The 20989-nt window shown below is 36.3% G+C and overlaps 2 protein-coding genes across 2 annotated transcripts; one reads left to right on the forward strand and one right to left on the reverse strand.

Annotated features, from left to right (window-relative positions):
- Positions 1-13: 13 nt before the first annotated feature.
- LOC145230201 (nudC domain-containing protein 2-like) lies at positions 14-4420 on the reverse strand. Its single transcript, XM_080095590.1, has 3 exons — positions 4237-4420; positions 3311-3481; positions 14-171 (listed from the first exon to the last, which is right to left on the reverse strand). The coding sequence occupies exons 1-3, from the start codon at positions 4352-4354 to the stop codon at positions 14-16; spliced, it is 447 nt and encodes a 148-aa protein (XP_079951716.1). The 5' UTR covers positions 4355-4420.
- A 1004-nt stretch (positions 4421-5424) lies between these two features.
- Positions 5425-20900, forward strand: LOC145228803 (intraflagellar transport protein 172 homolog). The gene is made up of 43 exons (XM_080093986.1): positions 5425-5597; positions 5738-5881; positions 5945-6097; positions 6256-6401; positions 6529-6672; positions 6964-7122; positions 7211-7334; positions 7530-7625; positions 7689-7751; positions 7818-7992; positions 8052-8225; positions 8326-8403; positions 8471-8571; positions 8639-8782; positions 8947-9041; positions 9127-9234; positions 9323-9407; positions 10194-10271; positions 10393-10485; positions 10628-10876; positions 10975-11048; positions 11222-11322; positions 11396-11565; positions 12129-12316; positions 12490-12625; positions 12694-12786; positions 12919-12981; positions 13048-13151; positions 13355-13449; positions 14587-14650; positions 14723-14834; positions 15061-15242; positions 15459-15572; positions 15889-16012; positions 16505-16678; positions 17150-17236; positions 17353-17449; positions 17937-18058; positions 18399-18518; positions 18965-19101; positions 19294-19411; positions 19773-19926; positions 20502-20900. The coding sequence occupies exons 1-43, from the start codon at positions 5559-5561 to the stop codon at positions 20681-20683; spliced, it is 5259 nt and encodes a 1752-aa protein (XP_079950112.1). The 5' UTR covers positions 5425-5558; the 3' UTR covers positions 20684-20900.
- Positions 20901-20989: the final 89 nt, after the last annotated feature.

Genomic DNA, 20989 nt, shown 5'->3' on the forward strand with positions numbered 1-20989 from the left:
TTCATGTAAACTTTTATGATGCATAATTTCCCGACAAAGCAGCAGAACCAAAGTCAAAGCCAGGTTGGTCAACTTGATATTTTTCCAGAGTTAACTTCTTTTGCATCTCATCAAATGTAAATGGATCAGCTGAATAGTCTCCGTTTGCAAGCAGAGATTTCCAGCAAGGATCTGCAAAGTTTGTGTTTAAGTATTAGTTTTTCAGTTTAGTTTAAATTCATTTAACTTTTTTCTAAAAAATTTTAGAGATTTTTTTTAAAATTTACAATAAGATTGTTTCTATGATTGTGTGGAATATTTTATTTTTTTGCCACCTCTACTGTAAATTTTACAAAAACGCTGTGTTTTACATTTTGTGCAGAACTTCTGCCAATCAGGAACCCAAAATACGAAACTAGTATAAGATAATGTCTTCCTACCCCAAAAGAAACTTCATTTTGGGAAAAATATTTGTTTTTATGTAATGAATAGTTCATGTTTACATTGCGCTGTGAAATGATAAATTTTTACTTTGAAACTAGAAGGGTGGCTCAGCACATATTTCTCTTGCATATATACTATAACCTATTTTGAAACATTAATATATTTCCTACATTTATTTTATATTGGGTCCCATATCATCCACTGTCTTTTATAACCTTGGTTGTTTCTGCAAGCAGAAACTCATGGGTGCAAACACATGCAAAGTTGTAAATAATGCATTTCAAGAGATAACAATGAGAAAGTTTAGTATTGTAAGGTCAAACACAGTGGTCTGTACTGCACATAAATAAATATGCTATAAGGAGTACAAACTATTTAAACTCATTCCATTAATACATTTTTGAAAGTTTTTTATTTTATGCTCTATCTGAAAAAAAAGTGTTGAATAGTGAGAAAATAGGCTAAAACACAATAATCTGCTCCTATTAATGGTGAATTGCACTTGACTGTACGCGGCTAGTGGAGTAAATGATAGAGCTACAGGGTTGAACACAATCAACACCTATACATGGTACACTCTACAAGCTGTCCAAATTTCATTTATTCAGTCATTGTTTAAAAAATTAAACCATTTTGGGGGGCTAGTGGGGTAAATATTGGGGCAACAGGGCAAAACGCAACATTCTACACTTATAAATGACACACTCTACACGCTGTCCAAATTTCATGTAATTCAGACATTGTTTAAAAAATCGAACCATTTTGAGGGGCTTGTGGGGTAAATGTTGGGACAACAGGGCAAAACACAACATTCTACACCTATAAATGGCATACTATACAAGAAATCCAAATTTCACTCAATTCCAAAATTGTTTAAAAAAGTGACCCATTTTAGGGGTTAGTGGGGTAACTGATGGGGTTCAACACCCAAAAGTATGAAATATGAAATCACAATGACCCAATCAACAGTCATGTAAAATTTTATCCAAATCAGACAATGTTTAAAATTCTGACCACTAGAGGTGCTCTAAGCAACATTCGTCAACGCTAATGACGTCATAAGGCTATTACCACCCCTCTAACAAGCATGTGCAAAAATGCCCATGAGGTAATGCACAAACACAAGTAGCATATGTTCTGTTGTCTTTATTATACCATTTCACCACAGAAATCTTTCATTTGTGGTGCGCAGCAACATACAAAAACAGTTTACAGTTTGGGGGCTGGCGGGGTAAATACTGGGGTTATCACGTCAAACAAAGCAGATGGCACATCTGCATAACTATATCTACCATCTGTGATAGTTTCATCCAAATTCACCAAAGATTTCATGCCAAAAGTGCATGGACAAACTTGAAGGCTGTAAAAAAAGAAAAAAAAAACTGAGTGAAATCAAGATGCCTCCCCTTCAGGGAAGGGGACCCATAACACAGGGCAACAAAAAAATATTTTTTTAATGGCGTCTGTAATGTTTTAACTGATTTTGACTAACTCCAGTGCCCTGATTTCAAAAATGCAATCGGTTTATCTGTATCACGTCTAGTTTTCCTGATAAGGTACATCCACGTTTAAAAAACAATCCTTATGTAGTGAAACTGATTTTGAGTATTTTATTTGGAATTAACGTTTTTGCAAGACAAAATTTCGAATTTAATTTCAAATGTAACAGATGGACACCCCTAACGAATAAAATTCAACACGTAAAACAAAAAATGGTTTTAAATTTGTAAGTTTTTAGATATATCAGGTATAGGCCTACACATGTACTTTGGTAACTTTCGGTGACTGGCAGCAACATCGTTCCGTTTAATTAACCAACAGTAATTAGAAAGGAATACATTATTCCACCTTCCCTGATACGTTCCATTTTACTGATATCCTGTTGGAACCTTTCTGCTTAATTCTCATCATTTATATCCCCCACGTTTTAAGGGAAGTGCAGCTTTATACTCATTTTCGTACAAAAATTTTCAGACCGCTTAATAACTTAGTTACATACTCTTTCTAGTAATTTAAGTCCCTTTCTATTGTTTTTGTCCATTATTGCAATATTTCAATCAACATTAGGTAAGTGGAGCCATTGCTTGTCCTGAACCCCCAAAGCCACTTCAAAGTGTGCAAGATATGCACATTTGATTGATCTTTTTTTTCTTTTTAGTTGTGTTGTAAGGGTATTCACCAGTAATGTAGCATAAAACATCTAGGTTATTCATGCAACATGTCATAGATGACCTAGCTACTATTAATTTTAGTTTTACCACCTTGCTTTACTAGTCTGAAAATCACTCCATAAAACACGTATAGTTTAAAGTTGCCACTAGCCTGCACCAACCATTTTTAGACAGAGCATAAGCACAGAACACATATTCATGCTATAAAACTGACTACACTGTAAGAAATTGATGTGTATAACGTAACAAAACTTTAACAAACACATAAAAGCATGATTTTAAAGTCATTGAATCAATATAGTCGAAAACTTTGATTTTGTAAATAACTTAAAAAGTTGACCTGATTGAGGAAAACCGAAATGATTTTTGAAATCAGCACCCCACAATTAGTCAATATCAGTTTTAACATTGAAGACACCAAAAATTCTGTTGACCAGTGTAATTATTTTCTGAAATGAACCTAGATAGCTTGTTGGGCTAATGAAAGTCCCCCTTAGTATCATGATGGAGGTTTATTTGTATGTGATGTCACAAATCATGGTCATAAAACATCAACAGTAGCATAGAACAAATTTGCATTTGCATAAAATCGAACAGCATTTAATTATGCCAACTTTTTTTAAGTCTGAAAGCACTGTTGTAATGGTTGAAACATTTTTGTGGGGTTGGCATATTTTTTTGTGAAACTTGTTTCTGGTTCCTTTGCCTATACTTACCTTCTTTTCTTAAAGACTTGGCTAGTAATATTCTGACCAGCTTTTGGTCTTCAACACTCCAGGTTGATTCATCAACTATGATTGAGTACGGAAGATCACCTTCAAAAACAGTCTGTTGCTTGATTGTGCAAGATATGTGTGTTGAGGTATACTTCACACTAACGTCTCTTCCTGCAAATAAAAAATTAGAAAATTTATCATCTCCATCGTAAACCAATAGAATCTGCATAAAAGGCCTTTTGACACATATTTTCGGCTGTTACGGTAATCACTTGGGCAAAACGGCTAAAAATTTTAACAGCAAACAAGGAACACCCTGTCAACTGTACAAAATTTAGCACATTATGGTTGGTATTTCTGAATAATCTGTGATCTTAAAAACAAATATTTGGAGGTAAAAGAGTGGCAAATAGGTAAATCCAACCAATAGTTATAAAATGCTTTGACACACTTAAAAATGTACCAACCAACATTGTAGCTTTTAGGTCATGTACTTGCGAAACCATTTTTGTTTTTGAAACTGCAATTTTTGAGTGCCTGTGAGTGAACTGCTTGGTCATACACAGTCAAACATAGGACTATTTACTGTCAAATACGCCAATTTAAAATGCATGTACTTGTTTGTACAACATTTACATATTAACTAGGAGTATATTCAAAAAAAGCAATCAGAATCTGGCCAAAAAGTAAACAACAAATAAGTTAAACCCTATTATTAATTGTTTTATATTTTTAGTGGTTTTTTTTCAGACCTAAATGGTGTATGAACAAAGAATATTTTGGGTAAACATTGCACACACAAATTTTTTGACAATATAAGTGCTTTTTATGACCTAGCGGAAAGAACATACCTGCATTAGAAAGTAAAAAAATATATATAAAAGGGGACCCACTATAATGATGAGTAATTGTCAAAATAAAAATACCTTTTATGGGAGAACTTGAATTGATTTCAACATAAACTTCCTCTGCAGTTTGATACCAACGTCCCCAAGGTGTTGAGCAGTCCACAATACCACTTCTTTCATCAAAGTGGACAGACATTGACAGTTCTCAAAAATTTTTTTGTCTAAGTTTATTAGTGTTTTACCACTAAAAACATTTATACACAGAGATATTGTATAAAACACGAAACATGTTCACATGGGCAGGCGAATTTTAAATTTACTTCCACATAAGTTTTTCACAACACATTCTAGATAAATTGTTACTCTAAAATGCTTTCTGCAGTCTGCACAGTGCATACAATACTAAAAATTTACTTCAGTACTTTCAGTACCGTCACTAAACTTTAAAACATGCTATAGTGTTTTAAATTAGTGCCATATAGGTGTAAAGGCTCTGGAAACTCATTCTTTTTAGAATGCAATTCCATTTTATACATACCAAAGTAAATATGGCCAATTTATCATTTTTCTTAGCATTATAAGTTTTAACTAACAAAAAATGCTATCTTGTTGTGTTATATTACTGTATGTTTTTTGAAGCTTTTAAAAAACAATTGCACTTCTATCAAAAGAAATGATAAGAATTTTATCTGGAAAATATTGTGCATGATGTGGTGGGACAAGCTTGTTGAGTACTTGAGTCATAGTGCCTAGTGGAATGGTTTATAATTTGTGTCCTTAAAATTTAACAATAAATTCAACCCACCGACCGACACAAAAAGTAGTAGTTTGTGTTGTGCAATTTTAAAGATAATTATTCACACCAGCAAATTGGGTAAAACAAACTTGTTTTTGAAAGATATGTCTTGCTATTAATGAAAACAGAAATAAGGGTTATACGACACGATTCTAACAACTCCTTTGCCCGCACTGTAATTGTTTTAGAATATAACGGTATAAATATAATATTCCAAATTCCAATTCAAACATTTGGAAGAGGACTATAGTCCTATAGAACTATAGAACCACCGCAGATATAACGTGTTGGTTTTGACGGGAAATCACCGAAAATATTACAAACTTGTTAAATTTAAACAACTTCTTGGTGAATTTTTGTTTTACAAAAGATTTTTTTTACAAAACTTTTTGGTAGATTGTTGTTGTGAATTGCACGATTGTGCTAGGTTTGTCGCTTGTAATATTTTTAGGACACAGAAATTAAAATGAAATGTAACCGCTACAATTAAGCAATAGCAACTCAAAGCCAAAAACTTCCGGAGTTCGGAGATCGAAGTTTGGACTGAAAATTAGTGTGATTGTGTATATCATTTCGACGTTTCTGTAAGTTTTAACCTCAAATAATGCAGTTAAAACACATGAAAACTTTGCTGGAACCGCAGGTGTGTATTGCTGTATGCTTTGTTATGTTATGGACATAAAAATAAATAAAGTTTAGCTTGTTCACTAAATTAATGTTGACAAACTTAATCCTATTTTTTAACCTATAATAATTTATCTAAACAACCTCGAATGTTTGCAGCTTGGAGCTTCTAAAGTGTGTTGCATGGGTTGGTCTCCCAACAACAACAAATTAGCTGTTTGTACATCAGATCGAGTTGTTCTTTTATATGATGAAAGTGGGGAAAGGAGAGACAAGTTTTCATCAAAACCAATTGACTCAAAGGTTTTTGTCAATTAAATTTCTTAAAACAATGTAAGCAACTAATTTTTTACTGTATTTTGATAGTATGGAAAGAAGAGTTATTCTGTGAAAGCTTTAGCGTTTTCACCATGCTCAACAAAAATTGCGTTGGGTCAAACTGATAACATCATATATGTCTACAAGATTGGGGAGGAATGGGGTGAAAAGAAAGTGATTTGCAACAAGTTTGTTCAGACTGTAAGTTTATTTTTCGCTTGAAGGAATGTATACTAGCTATGAAGGTTATTACATACAGGAATTTATTTTTATACCAATCAATGATAACAACACATCTTAATAAACAATCAATGAAACAACACAAACATAACTTTATGAATGCATTTTTGATATTGCAGAGTGCTGTAACCTGCCTGATGTGGCCCATGGACAATGCCATTGTGTTTGGTATGGCTGAAGGAAAAGTCAGATTGGCTAATACCAGAACTAACAAATCATCAACGATTTATGGAACTGACTCATATGTGGTAGCAATTACTACAAAGTAAGTTTTCAGATTTATATCAAATATTGCTATGTAATGTAAATGTACTTGGATTATTGTAATAGCAGTGATCTTAAGAACAATAGAATCAGACATAAAAATGTTGTACTTAATGTATGATGTGTAGCCAAAGTGGAAAGGGTGTGCTTTCCGGTCATGCTGATGGAACCCTTGTGAGATATTTTTTTGATGATGAAGGAAGTGGGGAATCCCAAGGTAAAATTCTTACCCACTCTTGCCCTCCTTATGCCCTTGCGTGGGCAGCCTCAAGGTGATTTTTAGGACATAGGTTGTTTAAAAAGTAATATTGCTTAATGTATGTCATACAATGCATTTTTTCTTGAACCAGAAACTTTTTATCATGCCAAAGTTAGTGTAAGGTGTCACTAAGTTGGCAGAACTTTTGACATACCAATTCTTTCCTTGACTTTTTTTTCAAATACTCAAATATTAAGAGAATACTATATACAAGACCCTGCCTGCACAAGGAGAAGACTGTATATATGTTCCTAGATGATTATGTAAAAATCAACTAACAACTTTACTAATCCAATTGTTTCAGCATTGTAGTGGCTGGATGTGACAGAAGAGTTGTGGTTTACAATCGAGAAGGAAGACCAATACAAAATTTTGACTACTCTCGTGATGACACTGAAAAAGAATTCACAGTAGCAATTGCCAATCCAAGTGGCCAAAGTGTGGTTGTTGGAAGCTTTGACAGGCAAGCTTTTGGTTCTGAGATTTTGAACATCCTTTCTGACCCACAGGTTAAATTTTAGAACCATTGAGATCTAAACATTATTTTGCAGACTTCGCTTGTTCAACTTCAGTCCAAGAAGAGGAGCGTGGGATGAAGCAAAACCTAAAGAATTTAAAAACCTCTACACAATAACTGCTTTAAGTTGGAAGAAAGATGGTTCAAAACTTTGTGCTGTAAGTTGGGATATTATCAGTTATATATGTTAAAAATTGGCTATTACTTGGTAATTATAACGATGAATACAGTTGCATCTGGAAGTGAAATATTTTTACTACTAATATCATAGACATTTTGAGCAGGTATTAATTTTATTTTTGTTTTTATGCTTTAAACATGTACATTTGTGTTTTATGCCATTTTTTGTCAAGGGTACTCTTTGTGGTGGCGTGGAACTGTTTGACTGCTGCCTTCGCAGATCAATATACAAAAACAAGTTTGAGATGACATATGTTGGCTTATCACAGGTATATATATTTATCATCATATATAACACATATGTCCCAAATATATTTAAAACTCTGTTCCAGGTCATCGTCAGAAACCTGAGCACTGGCACTAGGGTTGTTTTAAAATCACACTATGGATATGAGGTATGACTTATGCAGACATGAAGTTGAACTGTTAATAATGACAAGTACTAAATGACATAAACACAGATTGACGAGGTAAAAATTTTGGGTGGTGATCGTTTCTTGGTTGCTCATACATCTGATACTCTGTTGCTTGGTGATTTGCTGTCAAATCGACTTTCTGAAGTTGCCTGGCAGGGCTCTGGTGGCAATGAAAAATATTTCTTTGAAAATGAGAATGTGTGCATGATCTTTAATGCTGGTAAGTTTAAGCATCGCATTTATTTACCTGAAAGCAGTTTGTAAATGTGTGATTTGTAGGTGAGTTATCTCTGGTTGAATATGGAAGCAATGTGGTTCTTGGCTCAGTTCGAACAGAACTAATGAACCCACACCTAATAAGTGTGAGACTGAATGAGAGACAGCATGCACATAAACAGTTTGAAGACAACAAAAAGATGGCTTACCTGATTGATCCCAAAACTATTTCCATTGGTAAGCTAATAACTGTTTGTCTCATTTCTCAGAGAATTAAACTTCTACGATCTAATGCATCATCATTTTGGTCTATGGATTCAAACTGTTTCAATTTCAGTTGACCTGGTTACTTCTTATCCTATGGCAACTATTCAGCACAATTCGAAGTTGGATTGGCTTGAACTAAATGAGACAGGTTACTTTAATCTATGATTAAACAAATAAAAAGGTGTAGGTTTTAATTGTTGTTTGTATGTTTTTAGCTCAGAAATTGTTATACAGAGACAAGCGATTGCGCCTGCATCTCTATGATGTTAAAACAGAACAAAAAACTACACTCCTTAATTATTGCTCTTTTGTGCAGGTGTGTTATTCAGTTTTACTTTGACTCTTTTTTTGTAAATTTTAAATTGCATGAATTTATATTTTAGTGGGTTCCACAAAGTGATGTCCTTGTGGGGCAAAATCGTGAAAACATGTGTGTTTGGTACAACATTGATACTCCTGAAGGTGTGACTATGTTTCCCATCAAAGGTGAAATAGTTGACCTTGAAAGAACAGAAGGAAAAACAGAGGTAACATTGCAAAACACTAGATGATAATATAAACTTGAAACAAGTTTTTGAAAGATAAACAGAAATTTGCCAGAACTACTGGTTCAAGGCAGTCAAGACAAATCACCTGTGCTTACAGGTTTAATGTACAAGGTAGTAGTAATAAACCAGTCCAATGATTCCAGGTGTTGGTGCAAGAGGGTGTCAACACAGTAACATACACATTAGATGAAGGTCTTATTGAATTTGGAACAGCAACAGATGATGGGGATTTTGACAGGTTATAATTGAGTTATTTCTATTTCAAAAATTATATTTTGCCAGGTGTATAAAGCGGTACTGAACATATCTTTGTTTGTCCATAGAGCTGTGTCTTTTCTGGAATCTTTGGAAATGTCTCCTGAAACCGAGGCAATGTGGACGACATTGAGCAAACTTGCTTTGGAGGGACAACAACTATACATTGCTGAGAGGTATTTTGTGCTGTTTGTACTGATACAACTTTCATGTGGCATAGCAATTGTGTATCTTGTTGATGACATACATTGTGTTGTTTTACAGATGTTATGCTGCTCTTGGTGATGTATCAAAGGCAAGATATCTGAAGACTACAAATCAACTCATGGATGAATATGAAAGAGAATCAGTATGTATTTAAATTAAGGGACGATGTTGTGTCATCTGTTTTGTTTAACTTGAGTCCCAGTATTTACCCCACTGGACCTCAAAGTGTAAAATGTTTTTCATGCGTTCTATATACTGAAGTTCACCACAAAAGAAAGGTTCATGTGGTGGTATAGTCTTATAAAGGCAACCGAACATATGTTACGTGTTGTACATTTTTTAAACAATATTTATGTGAAATGGTTCTTGAAATCTCTTGAAATAAATTATTTACAACTTTGCATGTGTTAAAACCTGCCTGCAGAAACAAATTAAGGTTACAACTAGTGATGCAACGAACCCGCTTAAAAAGTTTGGGCCGAAACCGAATATTCGGCAATGAGGCCGAATCAGGCTGAACCTAAAATCCCCGTTTCAACTGAACCTTGTGTTGTTGATGCGAGTGAACTCAATTTTGACTTTTTTGTAGATACGGCAATTAGTTAATTTATGATGTTTCGTATGGGCGTAAATGAAATTTAAGGCCTTAATTCCATGCAATAAAAAAGTTCGGTTTCAGCCGAATTTTCAAAAAAGTTTCGGCCGAAACCGAAACATTGGAAAACAGCGGATTCGGCCGAATTGTCGAAACTTCGGTGCATCACTAGTTAGAACAACTTTGGCTAATATAGACCCAATAAAAAACAAGCATTGGAAATATATAAACATTTCAAATAATGTCATAGTGTATGGACAATGACAATATGTGCTAAGTCAACCTTTCAGTTTAAGAATTATGTTTTGCGAAAATCACATGTTGATTTTTTAGGAAGGTGATGGACTGGAGTTTTACAAGGTACAAGCACGGCTAGCTATCTTTGAAAAGCAATTTAAGAAAGCTGAACAGGTAAGTTAGAGCTTTAGCCACAAATGAATGCAAGTACTACCGTATTTACAAATCAAACTTCTGCAATTGTTCAATACTACAAACCGGTTTTGACAATAAAACTGTATATTGATTTGTTTAGATTTACCTGAGCAATGGAGCAATTGATGAATGCATTCACTTTTATCAGGACATGTACATGTGGAGTGAAGCAATAGCTGTTGCTGAGGAAAAGGTAACCCATTGCCTACCTGTTTTTCCATGCATACCTGATTAGGCAATACACATATATTAAGGATTGCTGTGAATATGTACAAGCATATGGCATGTATGATTCATATTTAATGACAAATTCTACATCTGTATTTTATTTACAGAACCATCCTGACCTGGTTCAGCTTCAACAATCCTACTATCAGTGGTTGCTGGACACAAACCAGGATGAAGCTGCTGGAGCACTCAAGGAACAACAGGGTGATTGGCATGGGGCGATTGCTCTTTACATGAAAGCTGGTTTGCCTGCTCGTGCTGCAAAACTTGCCCTATCAAGATCGGACTTAATGTCAAATAGAAACTTAATGGAACAGATTGCATCTGGGTTGTTGAAGTATGACTTGAATGAACAGGTATGGATTATATGTAATTGATTTTTTTAAGTTTTCTCTATTTCGTAAACGAAACGGCAATGCTGTTTATGTATTGGATTATTTTCAACACTTTATAGGCAGGAGAGCTATTTGAAAAGACTGGAAACTTTCAAGGTGCTCTGGATTGCTATCGAAGGGATAAAGCCTACAGGTTAGCTTTGTGTTTTTCTAAGTATGTTATTACCTTTAAGTTGGTGTCTTACAACATGTGTTACTTAGTGATAAAAACACCAGATAACCAACAAATATTAGTATATATAGTATGACTGACAGCTGCAGTTTATTTGTTAAAAATGAGATTACTCATTTTAATGTTCCAATTAGGCGAGCAGTTGCTCTTGCACGAACATCATTTCCATCAGAAGTTGTGCGCTTGGAATATGAGTGGGCTGAACATCTCAATTCACAGAAACAACTTGATGCTGGTACAGTGGTGGCTATAATCCAGATATTGGTACAAACTGTTTTCAAAACTAAAGTTGTCTGTTTTGTTTGCAGCTATCAACCACTACATAGAAGCTGGTGCAACAGAAAAGGCAGTTGAGGCGGCAATTGGTTCACATCAGTTTAAAAAAGCTATTCTGATTCTTGAAAACCAAGATCCGTCAATGGGTGGAAAATATTACCATAAAATTGGAATGCATTACTCACAAATAAATGATCATGAGGTAAGTTTAGTCTTAGGGATTAGCGAATCTAAATCAGTGAAGGACTTCTTGGTCACAGGCATTAAGTTTTTACTTAAATTGCTTAGTTGACCAATGAATGGTAATAATGACTTAAAAGCATTTTAACCAATTTAACAAATATATGTAACAACATAATACTATGATTTATCGATATGTATGCCGTGATTGCTGGTCTGCATCGACGCTTCTGGGTTGATCCCAGTATGAATATATTCTTCTTAACAACATAATATCAAGAATTAGGCCTGTCCTATTTAGTATTAAACACACAATTTAATGCTTTCTAAGGTTTTGTTATTTCATTTTCTTATTTTTTGGAAATAGTCTTTTATAATTGGCTGGTTAAACTATGTTGTGCTTTATAAACCAAGAATTTCAAAAAAAGAGTCAAACTCGCATAGTTGACCTGTATCATCATTATGTTACAATATTTACCAAGCAAATTAAACTCTTTCTTATGACCGTTTTATCTTTGCCAAGAATTTTAATAACATTTGATTCCAATATTGTTATGTGATCAGCACACATACAACCTTTTTTAGACTGCTGCGAGACTCTTTTTGAAAGCTGGGTCTCGACATGAAGCTGTTGGACTTTTGCTTGCCTCAGAGCGTTGGGAGGAGGCTCATGCTCTTGCTCAAACCTGCATGAAACCAGAAGAAGTAACAACACTTTATATCAACACTGCTCAACAACAAGAGGCCAAAGCCAAATACAGAGAAGCTGAAAGGTAGTTGCAGTAAAACCTCATAAAGGTTCAGTTATATAAGTGGGAATTCGGTCAATTATTGATGTAAAGTTGGAATTGACCAAATCACAACTCTCATGCTTAAATTATTGCCCATTGGAGGACAAAGGTGCTTTTAAACCAAGCAAAATTTAAATAGGGCAAATATTTTGTAGGTTGTACCTGTCAGTAGAAGAGCCTGATCTGGCCATCACAATGCACAAAAAACTTAGACGTTATGATGATATGATACGACTGGTACGTGATTATCACCCTGATCTGCTACAAGACACTCATTTGCATCTGGCAAAGGTTTGTATCACTAATTTCTGTGAAATTACTTTTTATATTCAGCTATACACAACGGTTTCATTATGCAGGAATTGGAAAATGAAGATATACTACAACAAGCAGAACATCACTACATTGAAGGTGAAGATTGGAAATCTGCTGTGAATATGTACAGACAAAGGGTAAGAAACTATCTTGATGTATAGATTGAAAATTTATTATCATGACAAACCAATGAAAGCGCAACACATGTCAGTGTTCAATGTGCCGGTCCACTACAAGTTTTGTAAACCAGCTGTACTTCTTTTTGTTAGGACTTGTGGGAAGATGCATACAGGGTAGCCAAGTCACATGGAACCACCACAGCCCACAAACAGGTATGGAATTTTGTACAGGTAATTGGTGGGAATTGTGTAGTAACAAATATCTCAAAACTTCTACAGGTTGCATACCTATGGGCAAGATCATTGGGTGGTGATTCTGCTGTAAAACTTCTCACCAAGTTTGGGTTGCTTGATGCTGCTATAGATTATGCTGCAGACAACTGGTGGGTTGATATGTAGTTGATGCTAAGGTGTAACGAGTTATAATATGGTGAAAAGTGGAACATATCATACATATGGTTAAAGTTGAGAGATCTATTTAAAGGCAAGAAAAGTGATCGATCTATTCTAATTATTTGGAACTCCAATCTATATTAATTTACTGATATGTGCTAAACATGCACTGAGGAGTTCTTTTTATTTTTAGTGCATTTGATTTTGCATTTGACCTGGCAAAAACTGGACTGAAAACAAAAATGCCTGATATCCATTTAAAATATGCGATGTACCTTGAGGATGAAGGTGAGATATCAGACATCAGTATAGTTTCACATTTCATGTAATAATGTACACTTGAAAAGTAAACTCCCAGACCGCCAGACACAAATCTAAAAGTAGTTTAAAAACTAAACACCTAGAGCAGTGGTTCTTAACCTTTTTATAACGGCCGAACCCCTACAATATTCTTCAGCATTTGGTCGAACCCCAAAGTTACATCCTAGGTTTTAAACCCATTTTGTTTGGTAAGTCATATTTAGTTTTTGTTCAAACATATTGGCAACAGTTACTGTTTGTCATTCTGTTAAATTCTGACATCATAATACAAGCAACTTGTTTCATGATTGCTTTAATTCTGGTAATTTTTAGTTTTTACCAAAATGAAGCGTTGTATTTTTAACATCTGTACACAAACATAAAAAGATGAAGTAATACGTTTTTGCTGCCAACAAAATTTTGTTGTTTTTCTGCTTACGAACAACGCGAACAATGCTCTTTGTTACGTCAAAAAAAGAAAATGAAACCTTAGTGCAGGGGTGCACAACCATTTTGCTAGGACAGCCGCATCGCAGATTCATATTTCACCAACGGCCGCCATTTACCTGCTTATTTTTGTTTAAAAATACTCAGTTTATATCATGTATTTACCATCTAATAGCGCCCAAAAAGCACAGATTGAGCTGCACAGCGAGAAGATCAGTCTTAAGTGTTTATGATGTCATAATATATATTGTGATGCTTGTGGTACCTGTTTTGTTCGCATTGTTGGCAGACAATAGGCGTACAAAAAAGTCTGACTCATATGGTTATTAGGCTGGTAATACTCTTTTCAGTACCACAAAAACTTTTTAGAGCAGTTTAAAACACCCCTGCATAAGTTTACCTTTCCAGTGTTTTAATATTGAGCAAATACAAATTGCCGTTTTTAGCAACTATAGACCCTAAAGTTTGACAAAAACGAGTATTTGTATTGTACTTCAAAAAGACCTTCGTCGAACCCCTGATTCGGCGTTACCGAACCCCTGGGGTTCGATCGAACCCCGGTTAAGAACCACTGACCTAGAGAATTTGTATCTTGGCAAAACAATTAAGTGCAAAAAATTGTCACTGTTTTCATCAATGCAAAATGCCATTAAGCTCAAGAATTATTGCTTGGTTCAGGTAAATTTGCTGAAGCAGAAGCAGAATTCATCAAAGCAGTGAAACCAAAAGAGGCTGTGCTTATGTAAGTCATTGGTCTCATGTTTTTATATTCCTTTACTAAAATGAATGTTCAATTTGGCTGTTTGTTGGAAAGGTATGTCCATAACCAGGATTGGGACAGTGCACAAAGAGTTGCAATTGCTCATGACCCAGATTCGGTTAATGATGTGCTCATTGGACAAGCAAGAGTTGCCTTTGAACAAAAGGTAATGATATATCCTGGTTGAAATTGGCACAACCAGCTTAGTATCTTGCATTTAATAAAAACTGAAGGCATTTCTTTACAAAGCAACATAATTAGTATGTTTTGTACCATTTTATATGTCCTACATTTTGTTTTTCCCTGCATATGGCCCTTATCAACGCCAATGGGTGTGGCCATGGTGACTGGCAGGTAAATCCCATGATGCTATCTTGTCTTTTACTTTACAGGAGTTTCAACAAGCCGAGGCATTCCTGCTTCGAGCTCAACGTGCCGATTTGTGTGCCAAGTACTACAAGGAAGCAAACATGTGGATGGAAGCTCTGCGCATTGGCAAAGAATATTTGCCACCCAACAAGTTCAAAGTTTTACAACAGGAATATGACGCCGTTATCTCTGGATCCGGAGCAAGGTTCCATTTTCATTTTAATACCTACTTTCTGTTTTGTTTACCAATAGACCTTTAATTCTCCTTTATTCCCACCTCTTTGTTAATGGCTCATGGCAAAAGTCAAACCTGTACATGAAACTTACTACCCAGATGGTTCAGAAAGATTAACAAATTGCCGTTTGTTTTGCTCTAGCTTCGCGACCCCTAAAATTCTGTTGTTGTTTTTGTTTTTCACAGCAGTGGCGCAGACGGTTTAATGAAACAAGCGCGCGACTGGGAGTCGAGGGGCGAATACGCGCAAGCGATCTCCTGCTATTGTAAAGTGACATTCGATATGACACCTGATGCAAGGTAAATACTTCTTCCGGCACCCCGTCTCGTAAATCAACCTCTTGCACAGACTTTCGCTTTTTGTTCCCTATCCAATTAAAAACTATTAGCTCTGAAATGCCATTGATGGCTTAAAGGAATAAATTAAACTTGTTTTCTGAAACTCATTTGCTTGTATTAGGCATTATTTCGCTCTTGGTGGTTCAAACCACTGTAAAAATTTGGATGGGTATGTCATAATGGAATGTGCCTCAAGCAGTCTATATTTGATTTGGTGTACAAATCACATGTGCAATGTGCAATTTAAACATACAAAATATATTTTATTGCATTTCAGGATTTTGGACAAATGTTGGTCGAAGGGTGCGGATCTCGCTTTGAAGTTTTTGACCAGTGACAAAACCACAGCTGTTATCAAACTACTTGGGCCCAAGTTTATAAGAATTCAAAAACACGAGAAGGTTCGTTTTTGAAAACTCTGCAACAAATTATCTCGCCCTTTTAGGTCACTTTACCGCACGGTGCGACATAAGTATGTTTTGATATACGCTCAGTTTTTCTTCTGTATTTGTCAAAGGTGATGAGGTAAAATACAAAACTGAACGAAAATTGACACTCCGTATCAGTTGCTTTGCAGCTTTGAATCGGTTAGCTTGTCAATACCAAAACATGCTACGCACAGAAGATATTTAAGTTAGATTTCCCGAACAACTATAACGAACTTTTTTCTATTGAATTCACTTATTTGGCAGATTCAAAATTTTTTTTGAAAGGAATGCTTGTTAAAAACTGTACAATAGCCTGTTCAATTTTTTACCACCAGCCAAACCCAGTTGCTGTGTCATAATAAAATAAATTCTTGATTTAAACAAAAACACCACTAAATGCGTCAAGGAAAAAACAGCTTGACAACTACCCATCAGCAATGTTGTGAATCGAACTTTCTAATGCAGGCAGCTGAGTTGTATGTGCAAGTTGATATGATCCAAGAAGCGGCCGACGCATTCATGGATTGCGGCGAGTTTCAAAAGGCGAAGAGCGTCTGTCGGGATTACGCCCCAGACTTGGAACAATACGTCGACCAGAAGTACAAACAACATCTCAAGCATCACGGAGACACCAAAACTGTAAGTGCCGATTGGACTTTGTTTCATGTTGCAGCCTCTATTGTTAGTTAACTGGGTCTATAAATTGTCGCCTAGCAACTGGAGCGCACAACGGCAAGTCAAAACATCTTTCATTTTATTAAATCATAACTAGCTACTTGCCACACGGAGGGAAACTAAATTTGAACTGGACTATCGTGTACAAACACAGACAAAAAATACGAAGTTGCGTTACACATGTGTGTCGTTAAAATACAGCTTTATCTACTGAATTTCAGCTTCAAGTATTTGGTGCGTATAGATGTACGAAACCTGACTCTTTTTGGTTATTCCCAAGCGATTGCAACATTTTGTCATATAACCCACAGTGTATAATGAACAATGCTTTCGGTTATGTTTTATACCCAAGTATTTTCAGCGCTTGCCAAAGTAACGCGACAGTTTGGTTCGTCTGCATCAGGCTTAGCTCCAATTGTGCTTTATGTTTGCTAGATGGCATCGGTTGACGTAATAGCTGCTTTGGACATGTACATTGAGCGTGGACAATGGGAGAAATGCATCCAAACAGCTGAGCAGCAGGTAAAACTGAAATTCGACGTGCACATTTATTTGGTTGTAACTTGTAACAACAAGTGCCAAATGTAATATTACTGTTTTCCTTCATGTGTGTTTTATTTTACACATTTTGAATACAGGGTCACCAAGTTCTTCATAAGTACGTTGCACAATATGCGGCGAACCTCCTCAAGGATGAGAATGTTCTAGAAGCACTCGACCTATACGTTCAGCACGGTATGACATTTAAAAGAAAAAGCACTCAATACTTTTTCAACACTTATGGAAAGCAGCAACATTTTATGTGAAAATCTGTGCTGTTGTAAATTATCATAAGTTTATCACTTAAAAGGTCAAAAAAATTATTTTAACCATTCAATGATCAAGCATGTTTGGCACCCAATGCGACAGGCCAGTGTTTCTCAGACTTTTTTACTCCAGGCCGCACCTAATAAATTTTCACAACTTTGATGGCGCATTATTGAGAGTAATATGCAAAATTCACTCATTTTACGTGATGGATCAAATGAACTTTTTGTTGATTTGGGGCGCCTCTGACTACCTTCCAGTGCACATCAGTGCGCCCAGGCGAGCGACTGCCGTCATTTTGCCAAAAGTGTAAAAAACCTAAAGATTACATGATTACAACCCGCCGTCCTGCGTTAAAAATCGACAAATCCAACTTAATAGTAGGCTGGACAACATGGGATCTGTAACTTTACAGGTGCTCCAGCCAACATCCAGAACTTTAACATTTACAAACGGATTGGTAGCGATCTTATTGCTTCTCCGGATTGCGACAACTATAAAACCTGGGCTAGCTTGCGTGACGTCATGTACAATCTGGTAAGTTTTCTCTTTGATGTTGGTTTGTTGAGAAACGACGACACCTGTCCAACTTAAAGTGTGGGCGTCGCTCCCAACGATAACATCGCGACTTTGTCTGGTATATGCTTACTTAACTGCAAAATGACAAAGAATAATATTTCTGATGAAACTAAGTTGGAAAAGAGTTATTTCAACAGATCCAACGGTTTGAAGTGGTTATAGAGTAAACACTCGTTCGCTGTCCGATAAAAATAGTGAGTTAATTGTATGGTGTGTTATATTTCAAAACCGAATATTTGCCACCACGCCTTTTTGCGGTTCAGCAATTTTGCAATAATGCACTTTCGTTGAAATTTAGCTGGAAAACATGGAACACACGCAGCAGACCGACTCCCCAGACTACGAGGAATTCCTCACGATTCTGCTTGTGTCGCATTACTACGCTGTCAGGTCGGCTTGCTTGGGAGAACACGACATGGTATGTAATTAAGATATTGCATACCGCGTCTGTAACTTTAGAATTTTAAATATTGTCGACCTCTAAACCGGTTTAACCCATGCCTAAAAATGCCTTTGTAATGGAATATTTTGTACAAACTCTTAATCAAATGGCTACATGTCCATAAAAACTTTTTACTTTGTTCTGCAAAATAATCAGAAAACAACGTTTTTGTTGGTTTGAGTTTAAAATGAAGCGCTGATATAGCATCGAAAAAAACAGGTGTACTTTTTTTCGTTTCATTTTTGTTTTATTGAATTGTTATATTCGCAAATCTTGTTTTATGTCAGTGTATATTTAACGAAAAGGCAATGTCCAGTGTATTTTTAACCTTCGTTTTCCGACCACTAAGGCTTTTGACTTTTACACTCAGTTGTTAAGGGTACAATTACGTTATTCTTGTTGAACTTGTGATTTGCACGCAGGGTGACCTGGTGGCGAAAATTAGCACCTCGTTGTTGCGTTACACCTCGGTTGTGCCCGCTGATAAGGCTTTCTACGAGGCCGGTCTTCATTGCCGTGAAGTGAATCGACTGAACATGGCGTTCGTGTTCTGGAACAGGTTTGTTGCTTCCAACTAAACCAGCGAAAACTGCCAATGTCATGTGTGGAATATCAGTGATTTGCCATTGAACGTAAAACGTTTGTTTGAAAAATATTTTGAGATTGTTGGGGTGACATCTAATCTTTTTTTCCGGTTCTTGTTAAATAAAAATATTGAAATATGATGTAAATCTACCTATTTTGTGTCCAGGTTTCTTGACATGTCCGAGGCCATAGAGGAGGGCTCATTAGACATGATTGACAACACCGACTTTCAAGAGACGGATATTCCATTTGAAGTCCCTTTGCCGGAGAAACAGTTTCTTCACGTAAGCTCGCTTTCGCTTTTTACAAACTTATCTTCACAAATTTTTCCTCTGCCGTGGGAAAATGTCACCACAACTTTACTCATTTGTTTTGCAACAACAAAATTTTAAGATAATCTCCAATAAACATGTATGTTACTACCGCATCGTACAACGTATTACATTGGTTAGTTGAAACTTGTTTGGTGTTTGTCATCTAACATTGTTTCGACTACCAACAAATTTTGCGGGTTCAAACGAGCGAAAGTTACTCGAGTAGAAGGCATTCGCAACATGTGCGAGCTTCGCATAGCGTTGCATTGAAGCATGTCGCACTCGCAAAAAAAAATCTTTTTGAAACGACTGGTTTCCCTTGCATTTGCAGGAGGCAGGACGCGAAGAAGTTCGGGATTGGGTTCTAGCGGTGTCGGTCGACCACAAGGTGGAGCAAGTGCTGCCAGTCGATGAACGCGAAACTTTCGAAGGAAATTTGCTGGCCCATAACACTGGCCTCAGTGCTCTGGCGTGCGTTGTTACAGGTGAGAAACAATATCAAGGCGCTCAGATAAATGACAGTCTCATCACAGTGGGCGAGTGAGGAAACCATTTGCCGCCCGATTCTCACGAACCGCCAAGCTGGCTTCTTATGCTGCAGCAGTAGTGGCATACCGTCGTTCCGGCCAGACAGAAAAGTGAAGGTTTCCCTTAATTAAAAGCTGATAAGTGGCGGTAATCACTGCGATGCTATCAGTGGCGTGATGAGACTTGTCGAAATATGCGGTCGCTGTTGCCATATTTGTTAAGTGTGTTTCCCGTTTAGGGATCAATTATAACCAACCCAACCTACTGGCAACTGTTTTTGTGACCCAATTTTTTCCCCGCACAATGCAGAATTACATGAAGCTGATGAACGATACATGAAGCTTAAATGGGTTTAAAAGTTCGCCATAGGTTTAAATAAGCAACGACATCGAGCTGTGACCCGAGTTGTATAAGTTTTTTTAACGCTTACGTGATGACATCACGAAAACAGACACAAAATAGCCAGAAGTAACGTTGCTCTGGTTTCACGGGCCCGGCTATTTTTAGACACAATGCTTACTTTTTGGTGCAGGGTACCCAGTGTTGCGAAACAAGGTCGAATTCAAAACAGCGGGACGGGCTGCAAACCGTGAAGACTGGCAAAAGCTGACGATGGCCGCCAAGATGACGTCATCGTACTCACTACAAGACGTTTTACGATTTCTCAGTCAATTCACTGGCGGGGCAGCGTCAGCTGGGGCCTACAGATCATAATGTGTTGCGCTGAATCGTCTGTGTTTACGTTTTCGACGGTTTCCTTCCAAATTGTAGGTGTCATTCAAACCCTACTTCTTTTAAGCCTTTCACTGTTCACTTTGTCAAGAAAAAAGTCAATGTAGTATGTGCGTTAAATTGTAGTTTAAAGTTTGTTTTCTTTGTGTGAATATTTTCTGATTTTCTTGTGTAAAATATATATTTTCAGTTTAGAAAATGCCAAACTGGTCCTAGACAAGGTTTCGATCTGCTACTTGCTACTACAGTAAAAAGCGTTATATTGTGCTAAATATAGGGAATTTTAGA

The sequence above is a fragment of the Phallusia mammillata genome, chromosome 5 (genome assembly GCF_965637545.1).
Source record: "Phallusia mammillata chromosome 5, kaPhaMamm4.hap1.1, whole genome shotgun sequence".
Lineage (NCBI taxonomy): Eukaryota > Metazoa > Chordata > Ascidiacea > Phlebobranchia > Ascidiidae > Phallusia > Phallusia mammillata.

What these genes read in the sequence shown, in the direction of transcription:
- LOC145230201 (XM_080095590.1), bottom strand. Translation starts at nt 4,354, where the DNA reads ATGTCTGTCCACTTTGATGAAAGAAGTGGTATTGTGGACTGCTCAACA. An exon ending in TTCAAGTTCTCCCATAAAAG is followed by an intron (nt 3,482 to 4,236) that starts GTATTTTTATTT and finishes TTTTATTTGCAG; the next exon opens with GAAGAGACGTTAGTGTGAAG. An exon ending in CAAGTCTTTAAGAAAAGAAG is followed by an intron (nt 172 to 3,310) that starts GTAAGTATAGGC and finishes CAAACTTTGCAG; the next exon opens with ATCCTTGCTGGAAATCTCTG.
- LOC145228803 (XM_080093986.1), top strand. Translation starts at nt 5,559, where the DNA reads ATGCAGTTAAAACACATGAAAACTTTGCTGGAACCGCAG. An exon ending in TAGCTGTTGCTGAGGAAAAG is followed by an intron (nt 10,486 to 10,627) that starts GTAACCCATTGC and finishes TTTTATTTACAG; the next exon opens with AACCATCCTGACCTGGTTCA. An exon ending in TGAATATGTACAGACAAAGG is followed by an intron (nt 12,787 to 12,918) that starts GTAAGAAACTAT and finishes TCTTTTTGTTAG; the next exon opens with GACTTGTGGGAAGATGCATA.